Source organism: Watersipora subatra, chromosome 9, assembly GCF_963576615.1.
Source record: "Watersipora subatra chromosome 9, tzWatSuba1.1, whole genome shotgun sequence".
Taxonomy (NCBI): Eukaryota; Metazoa; Bryozoa; class Gymnolaemata; order Cheilostomatida; family Watersiporidae; genus Watersipora; species Watersipora subatra.
The window spans coordinates 8,633,198-8,652,735 of record NC_088716.1 but is presented as its reverse complement, the minus strand read 5'-3'; the positions used below and the strand labels follow the sequence as shown (position 1 = coordinate 8,652,735).

The 19,538-nt window shown below is 35.2% G+C and overlaps 1 protein-coding gene across 1 annotated transcript in view; it reads right to left on the bottom strand.

Moving 5' to 3' along the window:
• Position 1: 1 nt before the first annotated feature.
• The window catches only part of LOC137404505 (glutamine-dependent NAD(+) synthetase-like), a 42,025-nt gene continuing 22,488 nt past the window's right edge, over positions 2-19,538 (bottom strand). The window contains exons 11-17 of the mRNA XM_068090731.1: positions 13,814-13,949; positions 10,782-10,888; positions 9,135-9,266; positions 7,971-8,040; positions 5,694-5,822; positions 3,137-3,313; positions 2-408 (exon numbers count right to left, since the gene is read on the bottom strand). Coding sequence (XP_067946832.1) covers positions 337-408; positions 3,137-3,313; positions 5,694-5,822; positions 7,971-8,040; positions 9,135-9,266; positions 10,782-10,888; positions 13,814-13,949 — 823 coding nt within the window. The 3' untranslated portion in view covers positions 2-336. The remainder of the gene's footprint in view (positions 409-3,136; positions 3,314-5,693; positions 5,823-7,970; positions 8,041-9,134; positions 9,267-10,781; positions 10,889-13,813; positions 13,950-19,538) is intronic.

The following is a 19,538-nucleotide window of genomic DNA, read 5'->3' as shown; positions in this document are numbered from 1 at the left end:
TGCTTTTCCCAGTGTGTTGCGTTTACATATATGTGAACATGTATATTCATATATGAATTTGACACGAGTTGACAGGTTAACCAATGGAGTTGATGCCATGTTATAAGACAAATGTAATATAATTATGACAGCAAATTCTATTAGTCTTCTGCAATGGCTCCCACTTGATTGCACGATTATTAGTAAGAGATTGCTAGCAGAAGACTGAACAATTCAATTTATCACTAATCTCCCTTTCCAAAAGCTGCCTTAAATCAGGTTGTCAGCACAAATTGAAAATCTTTGACTTGATATAAAATTATTATAAATGATGACAAATAGCAAATACAGTGTTTGTCAAGTAGACCCTTGCTCGGCAGATCCTGCTGTGGTAGAATTTCCATCACTGTGGTCAAGGAGACGTTTTGCCTGACAAAATAACCAGGATCTCTGTCTGTTATCAAAGTTAAAATGCAAAGAGAAATGACACATGCAAAGAGAATGCAATTTCTAAACTCAATGCATAACAAGGTGCACCGATGATTGTAACTGTTGATTAGCAATTGTTTCACAAATCAATTTTTTATTTGTTTACTAACTCTACTTTTTAAAAACAAAATGCTAAGTAATTTAGCACTTCAATATAACATTGAATTTCACCCCGTAGTAGGTTTACTCATAACAAGTTGTGTTATCTTACTGATTGGGCCGTCTCAGCTATTTATGAATCAAACCAAACATTCACCTGGCGAGTAGCCGTGGGTGTTATAAAAACATAGATGCAACAAATATGCTTTATAACAGCTTCAAGTGGTTTGATTATTCCATAAGTCCGATAGAATGTTAATAAATGCCGCTTTATCAGTCTGTCTGTCTGTTAGTCTGCATAAATGCTAGAGCATTTATGCATTGCCACATTTTTACGCCGATTTCATCCAAACCTCACATGCAGGCTTCGTATTTTCTGCCAAATAGCTAAAAATATTTGGTTTCATAACTCCGTCTGATTCCTGAGAACCAGCCTCCTAAACATCAACCTTTGAGCTACGTGGCCGAAAATGAAATCAATCCAGGGCATAGCTGGGCTTGCTGCTAGTAAATAACAGACATCAAGTCTTTTAGCTAACTTTGTATACAAATATTAAAGGATTAACCGACAAAACTTGAACGAGAAACAGAAAAAGGGGGCACAACTCTCTTTTGACTCAAAATATGTCAGAGCCTGCAAAGAGCAAAAACTACTTATATTTTGGTACACACTCTAACAAATAACAAGCTAATAACAACAAATGTGAACATAATTTAATATAAATTTAATGTATGAATTTATAATATAATTTAATTTATAGTTTTTTAATTTTAAAATGATACGTGTAGACTAGACACAAGTTGACAATAAAAGCAAAACAATGAAAAAGCTATGTTATTATGCCAAGCAAATAGCTAACAACTAAATGAGTCCTTATATTTTAACAACCTTGTGTCTGTTATTCAGTGCTTTTGAATTTGGGCTGGTTTTTAGCTTATTTCTATCACCTTTATGGCTAGTTGGCTATAAACTTGAACTAAAAATTCAAGAATTCAACAATTTATTATTCACCAATAATTCAAGCTGTATCTGGGCGTTGATGCCACAATACTCCGGTGATCGACGATGATAACCATGTTCACACTATCACAAACCCATCCGTGTTTGCATCAGCAAATATTCCGTGATGTAGTGTTATCTTTTTTCTTTTTAAATTTTCAGCGAAAAAACCTCTTTGTTTTCACGTATTTAAATCAATTACTAGTCCCGCAGCAACTATCATAAACGGAAATAAATATATCACGCTATCCGCAAATTACCATCGCCGAAATGATTCACAATTGTACAGGCAGTCGTCGATGGTTGGCAAAATATCGGGAAAGTTTGACAGCTGCAAACATTTCCGACGTATCCCTGCGTTGCTTCGTCAATGCCATCGGTTTACGGTTCACATAATCGATGAAAAAGATGAAAGCGATGAACGCTGAAAGGAAAATGCTGATATATGACGATATAGTGTGATGAACGTTGAATGATGAACGCTTGTAACTATAATTTAAGTGATCAATTTTTGAGCACCCACAAATGTTGAGTTAAGTTTAATTTCAATATTTGACAACAACAAACATGACAATTAAAAAAAATTAATGAAATGAACAAAAAGCAAAAATTAAATTCAACATTTATTTAATTCCATAATACAGTGGAACTTCTACTTGCGAAATTAATTCGTTCCGGTGACCGTTTTGTAAGTAGAAAACTTTGCAAGTGGAAACTGATTTTACCATATAAATATATGCCCATATGAATATAAATGCCCTAATCTGTTCTAAGCCTCCACAAAACTCGGACAAAACATTTGTATAAATTATAAATGCATGAAATGGTTAAAGCCTGTAAAAATACATGTAACAACTATACTACTGCATATTGGTAGAAGTATGTAAAGAAGATTAAAGAAATAACAAACGAAAACTACAAATAGAATGTTTGTTGGCCGTCTAGACGCTTAGCGAGCCAAAGGTAAACAAGTGTGGAAGTGTAGGGACGGTGGTCAGAAGATGTGAGTTTTGTATTGTTGTCTTGGTTTCCTTTTGCTTAGGATAAATATTTTTTAAGATTGTAAGTAGAAAGATTTATTTATATCAGCATGATCTGAAAACTATGTCATCAACAGAAAACATAGAACTTGAACTTCTAGAAACGAAAGTTGTCCTACTCTGTATGTCATATATGACAAGGAACAAATTTACAAGGAACAAAAACAAACCACTGGTTGACTGACTTTTGGTAGTCAATGGGAATGAGGGAAGCGCCTTATACGTCATACCAATGGGAAGTAAACGAGCCAAAACATAAAACTAACAAACGGGCCAAAGTACGACAGGCCATTTGGCCTTACATTTCTACAAATTTCTTTCCAAGCTGAAGCAAGATTTCTACTAAAAGACTAAAAGTTAATTTTACTAACATTTTAATTTTGTAACTGAAAAAATTTGCATGTGGAGCCTTTCATAAGTAGTGGTTCCACTGCAGTTTTTTTTTCGGATATTTGAGTTCCATCGTTATTTGCCATGAGCAGACGACCCCTAAAAAGAGCCCAACTGAGAGCAAGGAATGACAACTTACTGTAGCATCAATCTTGGCAAATTGCCAAGGCCAGGAAGCATTGTAGAGAAATGGCCGCTGGTCAAATCGGTTATCATCTGGACTGTAGGCCTCCGCGTGGTATGAAGGGGTGAGGGTTGTCATCTTGTGTCGATTGATGGAATAACATCTGAAGAAGTGCTTCACCTTGTCGGCAACCTGTCGACGATATGACAGTATATTCCCAGTTCACCTGACAGCAACATGACAGTATATTCCCAGTTCGCCTGACAGCAACATGACAGTGTACTCCCAGTTCACCTGACAGCAACATGACAGTATATTCCCAGTTCACCTGACAGCAACATGACAGTATATTACCAGTTCACCTGTCAGCAACATGACAGTATATTACCAGTTCACCTGACAGCAACATGACAGTATATTACCAGTTCACCTGACAGCAACATGACAATGTATTATCAGTTCACCTCACAGCAATATGACAGTACATTACCAGTTCACCTGTCAGCAATATGACAGTATATTCAGTACATTACCAGTTCACCTGTCAGCAATATGACAGTATATTCAGTATATTACCAGTTCATCTGTCAGCAATATGACAGTATATTCAGTATAATACCAGTTTACCTGTCAGCAATATGACGATATATTCAGTATATTACCAGTTAATCTGTCAGCAACACGACTGTGCATCATCGATTAATCTGATGAGATTTGTATAATAATATGAACCATCTTGGTAAAACCAATGAAAATTAAGACCCAGTCAAATACAGGAGTATGCTATCATCTCGTTAACAGACTTCTAATATTAAAAATCAATGAAGCCAGACATGAAGTTGATGAAATTCTACAAAAGGATGAATAATGTATTCTGATGATAGTGTGCTTTGGCTGCAGAATTCCATAGGCTTTCATGAAATAAATAATTCATTAAAATTAGCAAGAGCCGCAGCTAAAGCGACGATTGGCTATTATTTCACCTGATCAGGAATACCCCTTATGACAAGGATAATGTTTAGCATTATATGTATAACAAGTCAGCTGAGAACCACCGAGTCAGCAAGTAAACCAAACCAACTTTTATTGGAATGTAAATGCAATACTTTAGAATCTACACAAGGTTGAATGCCAAGAGAGGACGAATCTATCTAATGTTAGTCATACAAACTCAACTCTTTTGCTATGGCATGCCACTTTAGTGACATGTGACATTTTTTATTCCAAACTGGATTACCATCAATAGGAAAAAATGGTATTTGTTGACTAGCACTAATTGCCTATAATTTCTTTTACAAAAACTAAACAAACCAACATTTCATCTGACCAATCATTACGCTCATTTCAAAACTGGAAATATGAGAAAAAAGTTGTTTGATTTTGTAAGTTTTTCAAAAGATTATCGTAAAAAAAGTCAATTTCAACTTTGTACAAATTTGTTTTCACATCAAGTAGTAACAGTAGCAGTGAATCTGATGATTCAGGTGGTGACTGTGATTTTGTGGTAACTAATGTTCTAGGGAAAGCAGAGTGAAGAAAAACATTTCAGTGAATTTTTAATTTTTTATCTTGACTTTTAAAACATTTAAAATTGTTATTAACACTATTTACATTTGTTAAAACTATTTCCAATTGTAGGAAAAAATTTACTAATGGATGAATACTTTTCAAATTATGGTTAAAAATGTCGGCCCAAGTCCGAAACAGCAAAGTTTCAGACAACTAATTACTTCTCAGCTAAACAAATTCGTAAAGAAAGAGTTGACAAGTAACTAAGATAAAACCCTGAGCTTCAACTTTTCATAATCTGGAACTTATTTCAAATTTCTAACTATGAAGCTATTGGGATCACTTGTCTTTCGTGTGTGACATGTGCACTAACATCATATGTAGCTAGTATGATGCCATCCTGGAGCCCAAGCAAAAATAAAAGTAAGATCGATCGCATTTATTTAAGGTGCTTTTACACCAGGATTATTTGTCGGAGTTGTGTTTCCATTGAGAGAGTTGGAATGACTTCTTGTCAGTTTACAATTTGAACACACTTTTGCAAAGAGTTTAGACCAAACTCCAACTCTGACTTTACTGAATAAGTCATCCTTTTAGCCAATGAAATACAACATCTATATCCATTCCATTTTCACCGCTTATCACCATAAACACAAAAGAGTGTCATTCGGTTGCTGAAATGATCGGGAAGTGGTGTGGTCCCAAAAAAAAGATGGTGGCTGCAACTCAGGAATTAATTACTCAGTTTCTATTGATTTTAATGTTATTTTAACTGATGCCGGTGGAAAACAGAATATACTGCCATCATGCTGGTATTTTCGGTGCTATTGTGAGATATGATTGATCAATTCTACGTTGCACCCTGTCAATGCTTCGAGCATACAGCAGGAAGAAGCATTTCACCGATCCTGCGTCTTCGACTAGGACAGCTGTTTTTACAACCATTTTTCATTTCACACCAGACTTTGTTGTCGTGAAAGCAACTCCCATAAATATTCCTGGTGTAAACACACCTTCAAGTTGAATAAAACATTTAAGATTCTTATGTAGGTCAAGTACTAACCTCAAGGGGTGAATGACGACCTCTCCACATCTCTGTAAGTTTACAGAACATGCTGTAAGGGCCACACATAACCACCTTACGCAGCCTGCCAAATATTGACAGCTCTTCATAGGTCATTCCCATGTCAGCCTGAAACCAAAACGGAAGAAATTGTGAGGTAGAAAGGGTTTGAATACCAACCACAATATATAGTATAGGAATTCCAAGCTAAATAACGACATTACAGGTTGTTTCGTTGTTATAATTCTTAAACTGAGTCTGGCTGAATATTGGCCAAAATACTGGGCTGGTTGCGTATTGACCAATGGAAACCTGTGCAGGTTAAATGTTGACCAATGAATATCACTGCTTGTCGCATGTTGACCAACAAAATTTTGTGCTGGTTGTATATCGAGTAATGAAAATCTGGGCTAGTTGCATATTTGCCAATGAAAACAGAATTCTAAAACACTCTCTCAGCCATCATTTTTAATTTTTCTACACAAAAGAAAGCAGTACAAAAGTACGCTTATTACTTACAATAAATTAAAAAAAATTAAATTTGAATTAATATCTGAACATGCTGAAGCTAGCACCAATGTCTTGGCAACATGTGCCAAAGACAACTACACCCTCGTCTGTACAAAACATTAACCAGCATGACCACCCGATTTTTATCGACAACAAGGCAAACTGTTTACATCACTATGTTCAGTACGCTATTGTACAGAGGAAAGTATAACAGCATCCTGATTTATACTGGACTGAATAATGTAAAAACTTAGCCCAGCACAATTCTGGAAATTTGTGGCATAGGATGAACTCTGTTCAGCTTTTGGCAGATTGTGACAATGATTCTCATCTTATAACATTTAATGTGTAGAAAGGTTTGTCTTTACTATTATAAGAGCTGTGTCCATCTGTCCAAAAGCACTGTTGAATGTTGGGTAAAAATATTGCATCATATGGGATTTGAACTCACAACAATCAGTATAGTACACCGACACTTTAACATTCGCACCAATAAACAGTCCTGAGTAATCTAGGGTTAACAAGTGGCTCCTGATATCTCTTTTAAAACTACTAAGTGTTGACATTTCACATAAGTCTATTGGGAGACTGTTCAACTGTGATGGAGCTCTGTATTCAATTGTTTTTTGACCGGGAGCAGTATAAAATATTAATAATGGACTAATGGTAGATTGGTTTTCAAAAATTTAGTACTGTAGTGAAAGTTTTTTTACTTTATACTCATTTGAATAAAATTTTGAATGCGCCATCAAATGAAATTTATACTGGTGAAGCTTATCAACAGGCAAAACAAAAAGCTGAACAAACAGGGACTGAGATGAAGTCAGTGGTGGTTTATTGAATATTATGCGCGTTAGACGTTTTTGGGATATTGATAACTTTCTTAAATTACAAAATGGAACATTTCCCCATGACTTCAGACAGTAACTAATTTTAGAGTTAATAAATGTATATTAGCTTCATGACACTCTTAGGTGAAAATTTGGACCATTTACCTATCAAGTAAATAGATCTTATTACATAGATCTTATCTGCTTATTTAACTTATTAATATGTGCACTCCATACCAGGTACCTGCCCAAATGATTTCCTAAGAACTTGATTGAAGAGGTCTCTTGAAGCAGCAAATCAAATAGTTTATTGGTTTTTCTAATTTAATTTTGATAATTTCTCTTTACAATGTACTTTTCTTGTCCCATGTTTACAGTTAGTTTATTTGTATTAAACCATTGTTCAATTATTCCATGTTTACAGTTAGTTTATTTGTATTAAACCATTGTTCAATTATTTTTGGTTCATTATTAACTAAATCTATGTCATTATTCAAACTGCTATTATTATAAAAATATTATTCCCTCATTATTTAAAATAATTCAACTGATTCATGACAGCATCCTATCAACCAAATTGATATTGATTTATATTGATTTGTTAATATATTGATTTCAGCCATAACTATTGATTTTCTGTGGTTTGCCGGCTAAAATGCCATTCAATACTTTCATTTCCATCTCTGTTCATAATTTATGCGTGTGACAGCAGTGTAATAACATCATGGTTGTTACCACGATGTTATTGTTTCGATTGTTCCATTATTTTAAGTTCATTATTTAAAACTAAATCTATGTCATTATTTAAATTGCTAAACTATAAATACAAATTTGTGTCGCCAGTAGCAGCAGAAGATTTGAAGCACATTGAAGTAAGTTACAATAATACTTTGAGAGTAATTAAAATGTCTAGCTATGAATGCATTATGGAACTCACCTCATCTGTCTGGGCTACCTGTCCACCTTCCAAAGGTTCAAGTTCAGCTGTAGGTGGACTGGCAGCGATGCTGTATGGAAACAAATATTTTATATCAGCAATCCTCTCAGACAGACCAACTAGATAAACACACCGAGGAAATGTGTAGCTGGCAAACATCACAGAGACCGGCTGTGACTACATCAACAATTTTAGACGCTAATACTGCTCACGGAGCTCCCCGCATCACGATTTTTACTCAATCAAAAATCTTTTACAAAATTATATTAATTACTCCCACTTGTCATTGTGTCTGTCTGTTCGTCTGTGCAAACGCTGCATTTCTATATTTTAACTCATTTTATCCAAATATACACGCATATGCTGTGTGCTGTCTGCCAAGTTACTAAAAATATTTGGTTTCAAAACTCTATCTGGTTCCAGTGAACCAGATAGAGTTATATAAATAGTTGTTTTTGTGAAGACCTGCTGCTGTTTCAGAGCAAACCTCAAGCGAATTCAGTTTGCACTGAAAATGAAGTAAATGGAATTGAGATAAGTCAGTGTAGAATTGACTCATTATATCAATCGCAGATGCGTCCATAATTGTTTCACCTACGTAGACCGACATGTTAATTACAATGCATAGGCAATGCTTAGGCAATGTATATGCAATGCATAGGTAATTCATAAGTTTTGCATAGGTAATGCATATGCAATGCATAGGTAATGCATAGGTAATGTATAGGCAATGCATATGTAATGCACAAGTAATGTGTAGACAATGCATAGACAATGCATAAGCAATGCATAGACAATGCATAGATAATGCATAGATAATGCATAGGTATTACATGGAAAATAAATTACGACGCATTTTGTTGCATCTTCCCTTAACATGAAGCAATCATGACTTGAGTTTTAACACCGATAAAAGATTGCTTCATACGGAACTTGAACTCGTGATATTCACCTTGGTAAATCAACAATCTAACACCTGCACCAATCGACCACCTTTTGGCAGATGCAGAATAATTGTGAAGATAGTTACTCTCTGCGCTGTAAAGGCACACCTGATGATCTCTCACAGCACCCTAGACTATCAGGGTACCAAGTCATGATAATGGACACAACAGTGATATTAAAATGAACCTGCTGAAGAGAGGTAGAAGAGAATGGACTTACTCATGCAGGGCAGTCAGGCCGTACGTGTCTCTACAATATTCCACGAACATTCGGAGGTCAGTCTTGCTGATGCCTCCAATAGGATTGATGTCAGCGCTTGAGCAGTCGTACTTTGTCATGTAGCCCCTCAAACTGTAAGTAAGAATAAAGGCTACACACGATGTGTAGAGTGCAGCACTAGATTTATGATGCAACTTTTACAATAGCATGTACAGTAGTTGCCCCTATAACATAAACTTATAACTCACAGGTGTCAATCACATGGCCCGCGGGCCATATGTGGCCCGCCACGTCATTTTATGTGGACCACAAAAGCTTAACTCATTCGCACCCGACGGAGTTAACTACCGTATTTATAAAGTTGCTAGGCACCCAACACGAGTTATCTTGCCTCTGAAATTTATCTATTCCTTGTATTGTTATTTTTAAATTACATTGGAATAATTTTGAGCTGTCAGAAAGAAAATTTTCTAGCTAATCAAACAAACGTGCAAATATGCCTCAATGATATCTTTGGCAAAAATTATAACTAAAATACTACACCCAATCCGATATCTAGCTAAACCGGAAATCATTGCAGCCACTTTAAATTTTATCGTTTGCGATCAATTTTTTTTCAACTCCAGAAGTAAATATGCAGATTCAGAAGGGGTAAGACAGTGAAAGACTGCATAAATCAAATCAAAACATTATTTCTAATGTTTCAAAGTTTTTATTAACTTTTAATTTTGTCAACTTGATCGTTATGCTCGAATAACAACGCACTTTTCAGGCTGTCAGCCGTAGTCAGACTAAAGTTATCATTCAATCTCGATAGGATCATATTGATTCTTAGAGCTGCCTATGAAGTCTGAAAAGTCAAGAACAGAGTTACTGAACATATTTTTATTATTTGAAACATGTTTATGACAGTTTATTTGAGTTATATTGGCATGTAGATTTGCTATGCTTTGAAGGATAACACTTGCGAGGAGAAGTTCGAAATTAGAGTTTCGTGATTTTCATGTTCATGACTAACTGTATGTGTTTAAATAATATTCATAACTTTGTATTGTATGTAATAAATAAGTAATTTTAGTCTAACACTGTATATTTTGCAATTTTTTGGTGCAAGTCTAACTTTGTTTCAGCAAATAAATTTCAGTTTTTTGTTGCTTACATATTGATTTTGTGTTGCTGTTGTTGCAATTATTTAGTGTTTGCAGGTTTAATGTGTGTATGCAAACAAATTCATGTTCTTAGTAGCTCACAATTTTTGATTTCACTGAAAGTATGCCCAAGTTAATGGGTATTGTGTAACTTTTCTGATTTAAAAAAAAAAAAGTGTTCTGCATGTTTTGCTGTGCAACTGTTCTGTTTGCAACTTTAAGTAATAAAGTCGGAGTTATTTAATATCAAAGACTAGTTATTTTGCATTATTCGATTACATTTTGTTACAATTATAAGTTACATCTGGCCCTTTGAGGACAGCCATTACGCCAATGTGGCCTCGTTAAAAATGAGTTTGACATCTCTGCTATAACCCATAAACCTATAACAGAACAAACATAGCCTGTGAGACAGAGCTACTTATGCCTGGTATCTAGTAAGGTACTGCATATTTGTTTAGTGGTAGTATACAAAGCAGCAACATGAAACATCGCTTACCATTCGTCAACATTAGATGAACCGAGGACAAGGCAACCACCATTCCTACCTCTCGACCACAGAGAAAGCTGAGCGAAGAGATAGGCAAGCACCATCCTAGTCCGAGCCTACAATATAACACCCCGATCACCTAGTAACACACCAGCAACACCTTAGCAACATATCACCAACACTAGCATATATAACATAGTTAACATGGTGGCCACATGAAAAAAGACAGTTTTCAGATTGCACAGCACAAAACGATTCGTGCCTTCCACCAGGTTGCTAAAAATGTTTGCTTCAAAACTCCATCAGGTTCCTGAAAACCAGCATCTTGAACATCTACATACAGGCTATCTGACTGAAAATGAATTGAAAAATATTTAGCCTGTGAACTGAATGTATATTTTATATGACAATCATGTATACACTATGAAACTCAGGTTACATAGAATAAACTCTAATTTAATAGAAGCGCGCGGAACGATACTTCTGTCAAGGAGTAACAACTCCTACAAGAAGTGAGCCATAGTGAGTCACAACCTAGCCTGTCTTGACAAACTGTTGTTTTTGCGGAGTTGTCCCCCATCGAGTGGGCGAGCAACAACAGCTTGTCACAAGATGTACTGTACCTGATGCATCAGCTGCACTTATAGGGAGTTGTTCTCTTCTGTCTACGCGGCTTGGCTGTGATGTTATGTCGACCGCTCCATTGGTAATCATAACAAATTTCACGCAAAAATTTATGTAGAAAATTTAAGATAAGAACGTTTAACTAGCGACCCATCTCTGAAGTAAACTTTAGCAGAATTTAAGAACTTAGCCTACAACAGCGACTAAACATGTCGTTACTTGTGTGCTCAGTCAGTTTTATTTCTATTTTTGTATCAGTCAGTTTTATTTGTTCTTGTTATGGATTTTATTTTAAGTTTATTTTATTCTTAAGTTCTACTAAAGTTTATCACAAAAACTGGTCTTTGGTTAAACGTTGTAATCTTGTTTTTCTTTCTACATAAATTTTTGCGTGAAATCCGTTATGATTACCAATGGAGCGACCGACATAGCATCGCAGCCAAGCCGTGTAGACGAAAGAGAACAACTCCTTATAAGTGCAGCTGATGCATCAGGTGCAGTACGTCTTGTGACAAGCTGTTGTTGCTCACCCGCTCGACGGAGAACAACTCCGCAAAAACAACAGTTTGTCAAGACAGGCTAGTCACAACCTAGAGAGATGAGTGTGATCATTATAACTACCTAGTGAGATGTACAAAGTGGATAACTGCCCAGTAGTTGGTCCACATAAAACACTTGGAGTTTACAATGTGACAGCTGCTGCCCGCAAAACCTCCCGAAAGTATACAACTACCTTAATGTTCTACAGATATATTTTGTGTCTATAGTTACACAATAACTATTTGTTCTAATAATTTAAATCAAATCATCCTCAATCACTATGTTTCTATGAAGCGCATGATGTTCAAGTTTGAGCCAATCCGCGAGAAATCCGCATCACGGAAACGGCAAAAATGCGCAAGTTTTGCTAATAGCAAATCCTTATCAAACGCTCCGTGCTGATAAAGTTCTAACAAAGTTTACCACAGAGACTGGTCTCTGGTTATTTTTTGCTACATCTTATTTTTTTTTACATAAATTTTTGAGCTAAGTCAGTTATGATTACCAATGGAGCGACCGACATAACATTGCAGCCAAGCCGCATAGACGGAAGAGAACAACTCCCTATAAGTGCAGCTGATGCATCAGGTGCAGTACGTCTTGTGACAAGCTGTTGTTTTGCTTGCCCGCTCGCCGGGGGACAGCTCCGCAAAAACAACAGTTTGTCAAGACAGGCTAGGCCAGAGGTCGGCAACCTGCGGCGCCGAAGCCGCATGCGGCTCTGTCATCCCCTCATTGCGGCTCCTTCTGACTTTGGAATTTTCTCCTTTTATTACCATATGCCAAGTAATTCATAAAAAATATAGAAATTTTATCACTAGACTTTGTAATATAATTTTAAAAATTGTCGCTTGCTAAGCATCGTTATTATTACATTACATGGGTCATTATTTACATTACGTTGTATTATTAGTATCTTATCACATGATCGTCACGTGACTAACATAAAAGTACCAAAAAACGTACTAACGGATTCGGATTCACGCAGAAGGCCAAACCGCTACGAGATACCTTCTGATATTAAGTCAACGAACTGGGTTAATTAAACAATTAGAAATCTAGTAAACCTGGCCAGCCGCTTAGGTCTGCAATATCGCCAACAACACTACTGACAAACAACAACACTATTACACGTAGTACACTTCATAACAATTTATGCATCAATAAAACTACTGAAATTATTTTATTGTTCTTTGCAAAAGTGTAATTTTGTTTTCTCAGCAGTTAAATCATTATACATGCCACAATTTTACATTTTATGGTGTAAATATTGTACAAAAACATTAAAAGCTAAACAAAAAAGTTACATGTGGTATTTATTTTTTAATTTGAAATATGAAAGGGGTTTGTGGCTTATATGCAGTAGTACCCAAAACATGTGCGATAAGTAAATGCAGCAGACTATAGAAAGAAATGTGGTAGATCGCATGCAGTGACACACATGTCAGGTTCCACGCAGTGGTACACATGACAGGTCACAGGCAGTTACACACGCGGCACGTTACAAGCAACAACACACGTGATAAGTTACAAGCAGTGACACAGGTGACCAGGTTATAAGCAGTGATACACATGATAAGTTACAAGCAATGACACACATGACAAATTACAAGCAGTGACACACATGACATGTTACAAGCAGTGACACACATGACATGTTACAAGCAGTGACACAAATAACAAGTTACAAGCAGTGACACACATGACAAATTACAAGCAGGGACACACATGACATGTTACAAGCAGTGACACACATGACAGGTTATAAGCAGTGACACACATGACAAATTACAAGCAGTGACACGCATGACAGGTTACATGTAGTTACTATCCATTATTCCTAACCATGCATACAGCAAAAACAATAAAAAAATTACCTGAACATTCTGCAGCGCTAAATTCTCTCGTACTGACCCTCCATGAACCTTGAACTTTGGGGTCATCTTGGTCACAAGTTGGAATATGGACATGAAGGCCTTCACAGCCAGATCTATGGAGAGCTCAAGGTGTGAACTGCAAAGACCGAAAAGTTCAGCCTGAGTAGCCTAAACTATTTACCACTAGAAACATGGAGATGCGTAGACTAGCCCTAACAGTATACTGTGTGTGCAGGGAGAGCTGAGGCTTTACAATTAAGCTTCATAGCAATTCAATCATATCAAGTGTATCCGTAGCCAGCGATCTTATCAGGTTTCCCTATACAGTAGACGCTCCTACAACGCATACCTCCTATAACGTAAATTTTAGGTAACGTAAAAAATTTATGCAAAGTTTTTGATTCGTACTACGTAACAAATTTCATATAACGTAAAGTGTCAAGTAGGGGTAATTTTTCAAGTTCGATTTGAATGGCAACATATCTCTGTGAGAAAAAATGACAAAAGTATAGCGTTATACATGTATCTATTATATATATAGAACTTCCATGACATTTTAGTTCATCGAGATAGATTGCCAGATGTGTCGACAAAACAGATAGTAGGTAGTTGCGCAATTCTTAATAAATACTTGAAGGCGATCCCCTGGTGCGGGTGTTACAGCGTCGATCTAACAATCTGAATGTCGAGAGTTGGGAGTATCGCTGAAAGTTATCTTATCTTAATTAATTATTTATATTACTTTATTATTGCCAATAAAGTAATATATATAATACTGTATAAATAAATATACATGTACTTTTTTGCTGCAATGAAAGAAAGTTGAATTTCATAATTCAATTAGTTTGACTTGCTTTACAATAGCAGTGCAAAGTTTTAGCAGCGCTTCCATACCTTTAATTAATAGTTTTGAGAGCACTGAATTTTACAACTTCCGTAACTTCCGTCTGACTTTTCAACGAGCAGACCCTAAAAAACCATTAAGCCCATCTTACTGCATATTTAGAACATCGTAGCTCAAAGTGCAAATTTAAATTGGTCACAAGGTGCCAGGATGATTTTTTGACACTAACAATAAATCCTGAGAAAAGGGAACCAGCGCTGCCTTTGGTTTTTCTGTGTATTATGCAAGTGAGTTCATTGCATTGTTCAATGTTTCACCTGACATTGTTCAACCTGTTCGACAATGTTTTACTTAATCAACAATTAATATGTGCCATTTTTATAAAAGAGATTGCAATTCTTGATATTCTTTAGTAGTTTATATATAAACTTATATATATATATAAACTATATATATATATATATAAACTATATATATATAGTTTATATATTTATCTAATACAAAATATCAAGATTTGTTAACTCGAATATATATAACATTTGTTGAATAAGTTTTATTTCGATAATCTAAATTTTTCAACGCTATTATTTCAATGCTTCAAGACCAATTATTGCAGTAAAAATTGCTGGAACTGTCAAATTTTCTATTTTACTGAGTTTGTCTAAAAGGAGAAGTGAGATAATTGTACTAATCATTACCATTGAACCTGTTTCTATCACAAAAATTGTAATGGCCAGCATGACCCAGGTGTTAATAGCTGTAAAACTGATGCTTGGAGATTAAAATGCTTTTCAATTATATTTAAACTGTACTGGTGGTTGTTTCCAAAAGTTGTTTCAGATAATCTGCTAGCATCATGCTATTTATAATTAATTCCCACAGAAAAAACAGATGAAAACTAAATGATACATCAGAACGCCTTGCTATCTCCACTTCAATGACAATCAAACATTTCTTCAAATTTCATTTTCAGTTTAATATCTATTTTATTGTACAGTTTGTACTTTGTTTGTGGTTTGTATTTTGTTGTACAGTTGTACAATAAAACTTAGAATTAGAAAAATAGATGATCCTTTGTAAAATTACATGTTAACGAACATGCTCAGCCAAATTTTAATGATGGACTCCGATATTTTAATGATTCTCATAACTTTTACCAAACCATCAAAATCTACCAGTTTCACGTGCTACAAAGGCACTAATAGGTTTCAATATGAATAAAACCATAAATCAAACCCACCATAACATTATCATAAGCTGCTTTATTTTAGTTGTTTATCAGAAATTTATCTCACCTGTACACCTGTCTTTAAAACTTCAACTGCACTTCAAATCTTTAAACATAAGAACCTTGCGTTTTGCTACCTATACCGAAATTGAAATGTTTTCTTTTTAAACTTTACTTCTAATTGAAAGAATTTAGAAGATTTTCTGTGCAAAACTTTACACAGCTTCTTTTGCCAGATAAACTTTTCTATAAGCTGATATAATAATTTTTTTGTAAATTCGCTCGGAAAGAATCTGAAAGCACCATTTTTGCCAACTGCATAACTCAAAGTAGCGGTTTTCTACTAAAAAAGACACAGATTGAAAATCTGAATTCATGAATTCCCAGATCTGAATTGATTTAAATTAGACTGAACATATCTGTCTACTTGCAGTTTTGAATGAAAATAATTTTTAATAAATTTTTTCATCTGAATTACATTTCAGTTTTGAAATAACCCAGCATGAAAAAGAGAACCTCTTGCATTAACTGGTCAACCCCAATGATATAGTATGCAGAATCGGGCAAGCCTGTTTGATTCATTTAATCGGACCTAATGGTCGCTCATGTCAGAACTTCTGCTGTCTACTCATCAGGCAAACTCAGAGGAGACTCTGAATGAGACCCAGATAAGCTTTCAATAAACCAGCAAAGCTTGTCAAATGGTAAATATGACCACAGATATTTAACCATAATGTTTTTTCATTTTTGAATCGCTACAAATTAAAAAAATTTGTTTGTAGGATTTTGTAGAATATTAAACTAGAGTGTGTATATACAGTGTGGATAGTTTTAGTAACTGCTGTCAATGGAAATTAATTATTCTGCAGCCAGCTTGGACTTTTCCATCGGGATTTTCGTAAGGAATTCAAAATCTTAACTCTGGCCAATTTTGACCTGAAATAGAGTCACAGCAGACTGGAGTTGAAACAACAATAAACCTTTCTATGGATGACATATTTACTTCCATGAAGCAAAAGTCATGGCTTGTCATAACTTTCAAAATATTTGCCAAAAGTGATGTGAATAAAGCCGAGATTAAATGCAGTCAAAAAACTGAACAACTGGTATTATTAGTTGTTGGCAAACCAACCTTTAACTTTCAATTATTTTACCCAATGGTCAAGTTATAGGACATGAAAGTTACAAAGAACTATCAAGTAATGTTGGAATTTTATTTAGCAATTTAAATAGAAACTTTAAAATTTATCCAATAAGATGTAATAATGCCATTGCTAGTATTAATCAAGTGCATTCAACAATACGTGATAACATACTGACTTTACGCATTTCTAAAGTTGGCCTGGATGCTAACACATGCATTTCAATGCTAGGAAAGCTGGCATGGTTTGGTTTACTAGATCACGGGTTCCGCTGCATCATAGCATCTTCAAATCCACCACTTTCGGACATATCAGAAACTGAGACTGGTGATCACTTTTAAGGTGTGTTCAGTGAGCATTTTGACAATGTTATTAGTATTAATTTAACATTTTATATCTCATAAATTTGATGACTTATATACACTTTTCAAACTGGTCTTTCGTTATTATCTTTCTCTAAATTTAGCAGAGTTAAGCAGAGCTAAACAGGAAAAGAGTATATCATGAAAAAGAACCAAAATTTTAAAAAACTACTGCAAGGTTGGACAAAATAAAATTGCAGGCAAACTGATACAATGTACGTAATAAACTTGGATTGAACCCGTCTGATTTAGAGTGATAGGCCGGAATTAAAATTAGGTAAATTTAATAGGCTCTTACATAGCAATACAACACAAATTTAGGTGGGTTACAGTATACTAAGAACCAAACCAGCAACTACCCTATAAACAAAGTACATGTATGCCTAAATAACTTTCATCATAGAAAGTCGCAAGAGTGAAGAAATCACATTTTTCGACAGAAACTTTGTCGTGTAAAAAATTTGATATTTTTCTCAACACGTGTGCTAATTTCTCAAGCGTTCAAAAAACACCTTTTTTTTAAAAGTTAGAAGCTATATTAGAAATAAAGAATTGCATAAAATTGTAACTAAAATTCTATGAGTCAGATGCCGAAAGAAATTTGGAGTTATGTGAACCAAATTGCAGCAAAACGGATGCTCTTATAATAGTACACATGACCTACTGGGTAAAGTACAGCTGTAGTCCACGCACACTGACATTCTTCATTGTGTTAGACGCAACGTCTTTTGTAAGCAGACGTTGGATTGTTGCCCTGTTTGTGGTGTCCCTTGGTAGAGATAGGTCATATTTTGTTACTCTCTAGTGAACTGGTGTGAGGAAACCAATAGGTAAGTTTCATTTTATTCCCTCGTTTATCCTCCTGCTTGAGAATACGGTAATATTTTTAAACTTTTACTACAATATTCTTTATTGTTGGTCTTCTGGGCTAATTACCTTTGAACGGCATTGACCAGTGAAAATAAAGTTCATACAGTATTTATTTATCTTCTATCTACCTTTCTGTTTATCTACCTACCTACCTATCTACCTACCTATCTATCAACCTATCTATCAACCTATCTATCAACCTATCTACCTACCTATCTATCTATCTACCTACCTACCTATCTATCTATCCATCTATCTATCTACCTATCTATCAACCTATCTATCAACCTATCTATCTACCTATCTATCTTCTATCTATATTCTATCTATCTATCTACCTACCTATCTATCTACCTATCTATCAACCTATCTATCAACCTATCTACCTATCTATCTATCTACCTATCTACCTACCTACCTATCTATCTACCTATCTATCTATCTATCTACCTATCTATCTATCTACCTATCTATCAACCTATCTATCAACCTATCTATCTACCTATCTATCTTCTATCTATATTCTATCTATCTACCTACCTATCTATCTACCTATCTATCAACCTATCTATCAACCTATCTACCTATCTATCTACCTATCTACCTACCTACCTATCTATCTACCTATCTATCTATCTACCTATCTATCTATCTACCTATCTATCTACCTACCTATCTATCTACCTATCAACCTATCTATCTACCTATCTACCTACCTACCTATCTATCTATCTACCTACCTATCTACCTACCTATCTATCTATCTACCTATCAACCTATCTATCTACCTACCTATCAACCTATCTATCTACCTATCTATCTACCTACCTATCTACCTACCTATCTACCTACCTACCTACCTACCTATTTACCTACCTACCTATCTACCTACCTATCTATCTATCTACCTACCTATTTACCTACCTATCTATCTACCTATCTATCTACCTATCTATCTACCTATCTATCTATCTACCTACCTACCCATCAATCTATCTATCTACCTATCTATCTATGTTTTACTGCGTCACTTGTCGTATTTTTACATATATGTACACACCTTTGCTTTGTTGGTTTTCAAGTGTATTCCATGCTTACAAACTACACGTTTGCAAATCATTAAACACTAGTACACTGACAGTCCCTTGAGAAATCTTCATGTGTAATAGCTATGTACACAACTATTCTTAAATAAATGGGGGTAGAATAGTGCAGTGGTAGCGGCTGAAAATCCGGATATTTAACGCTCTTTACGCGGCTTCGAACAAACGAACAGACA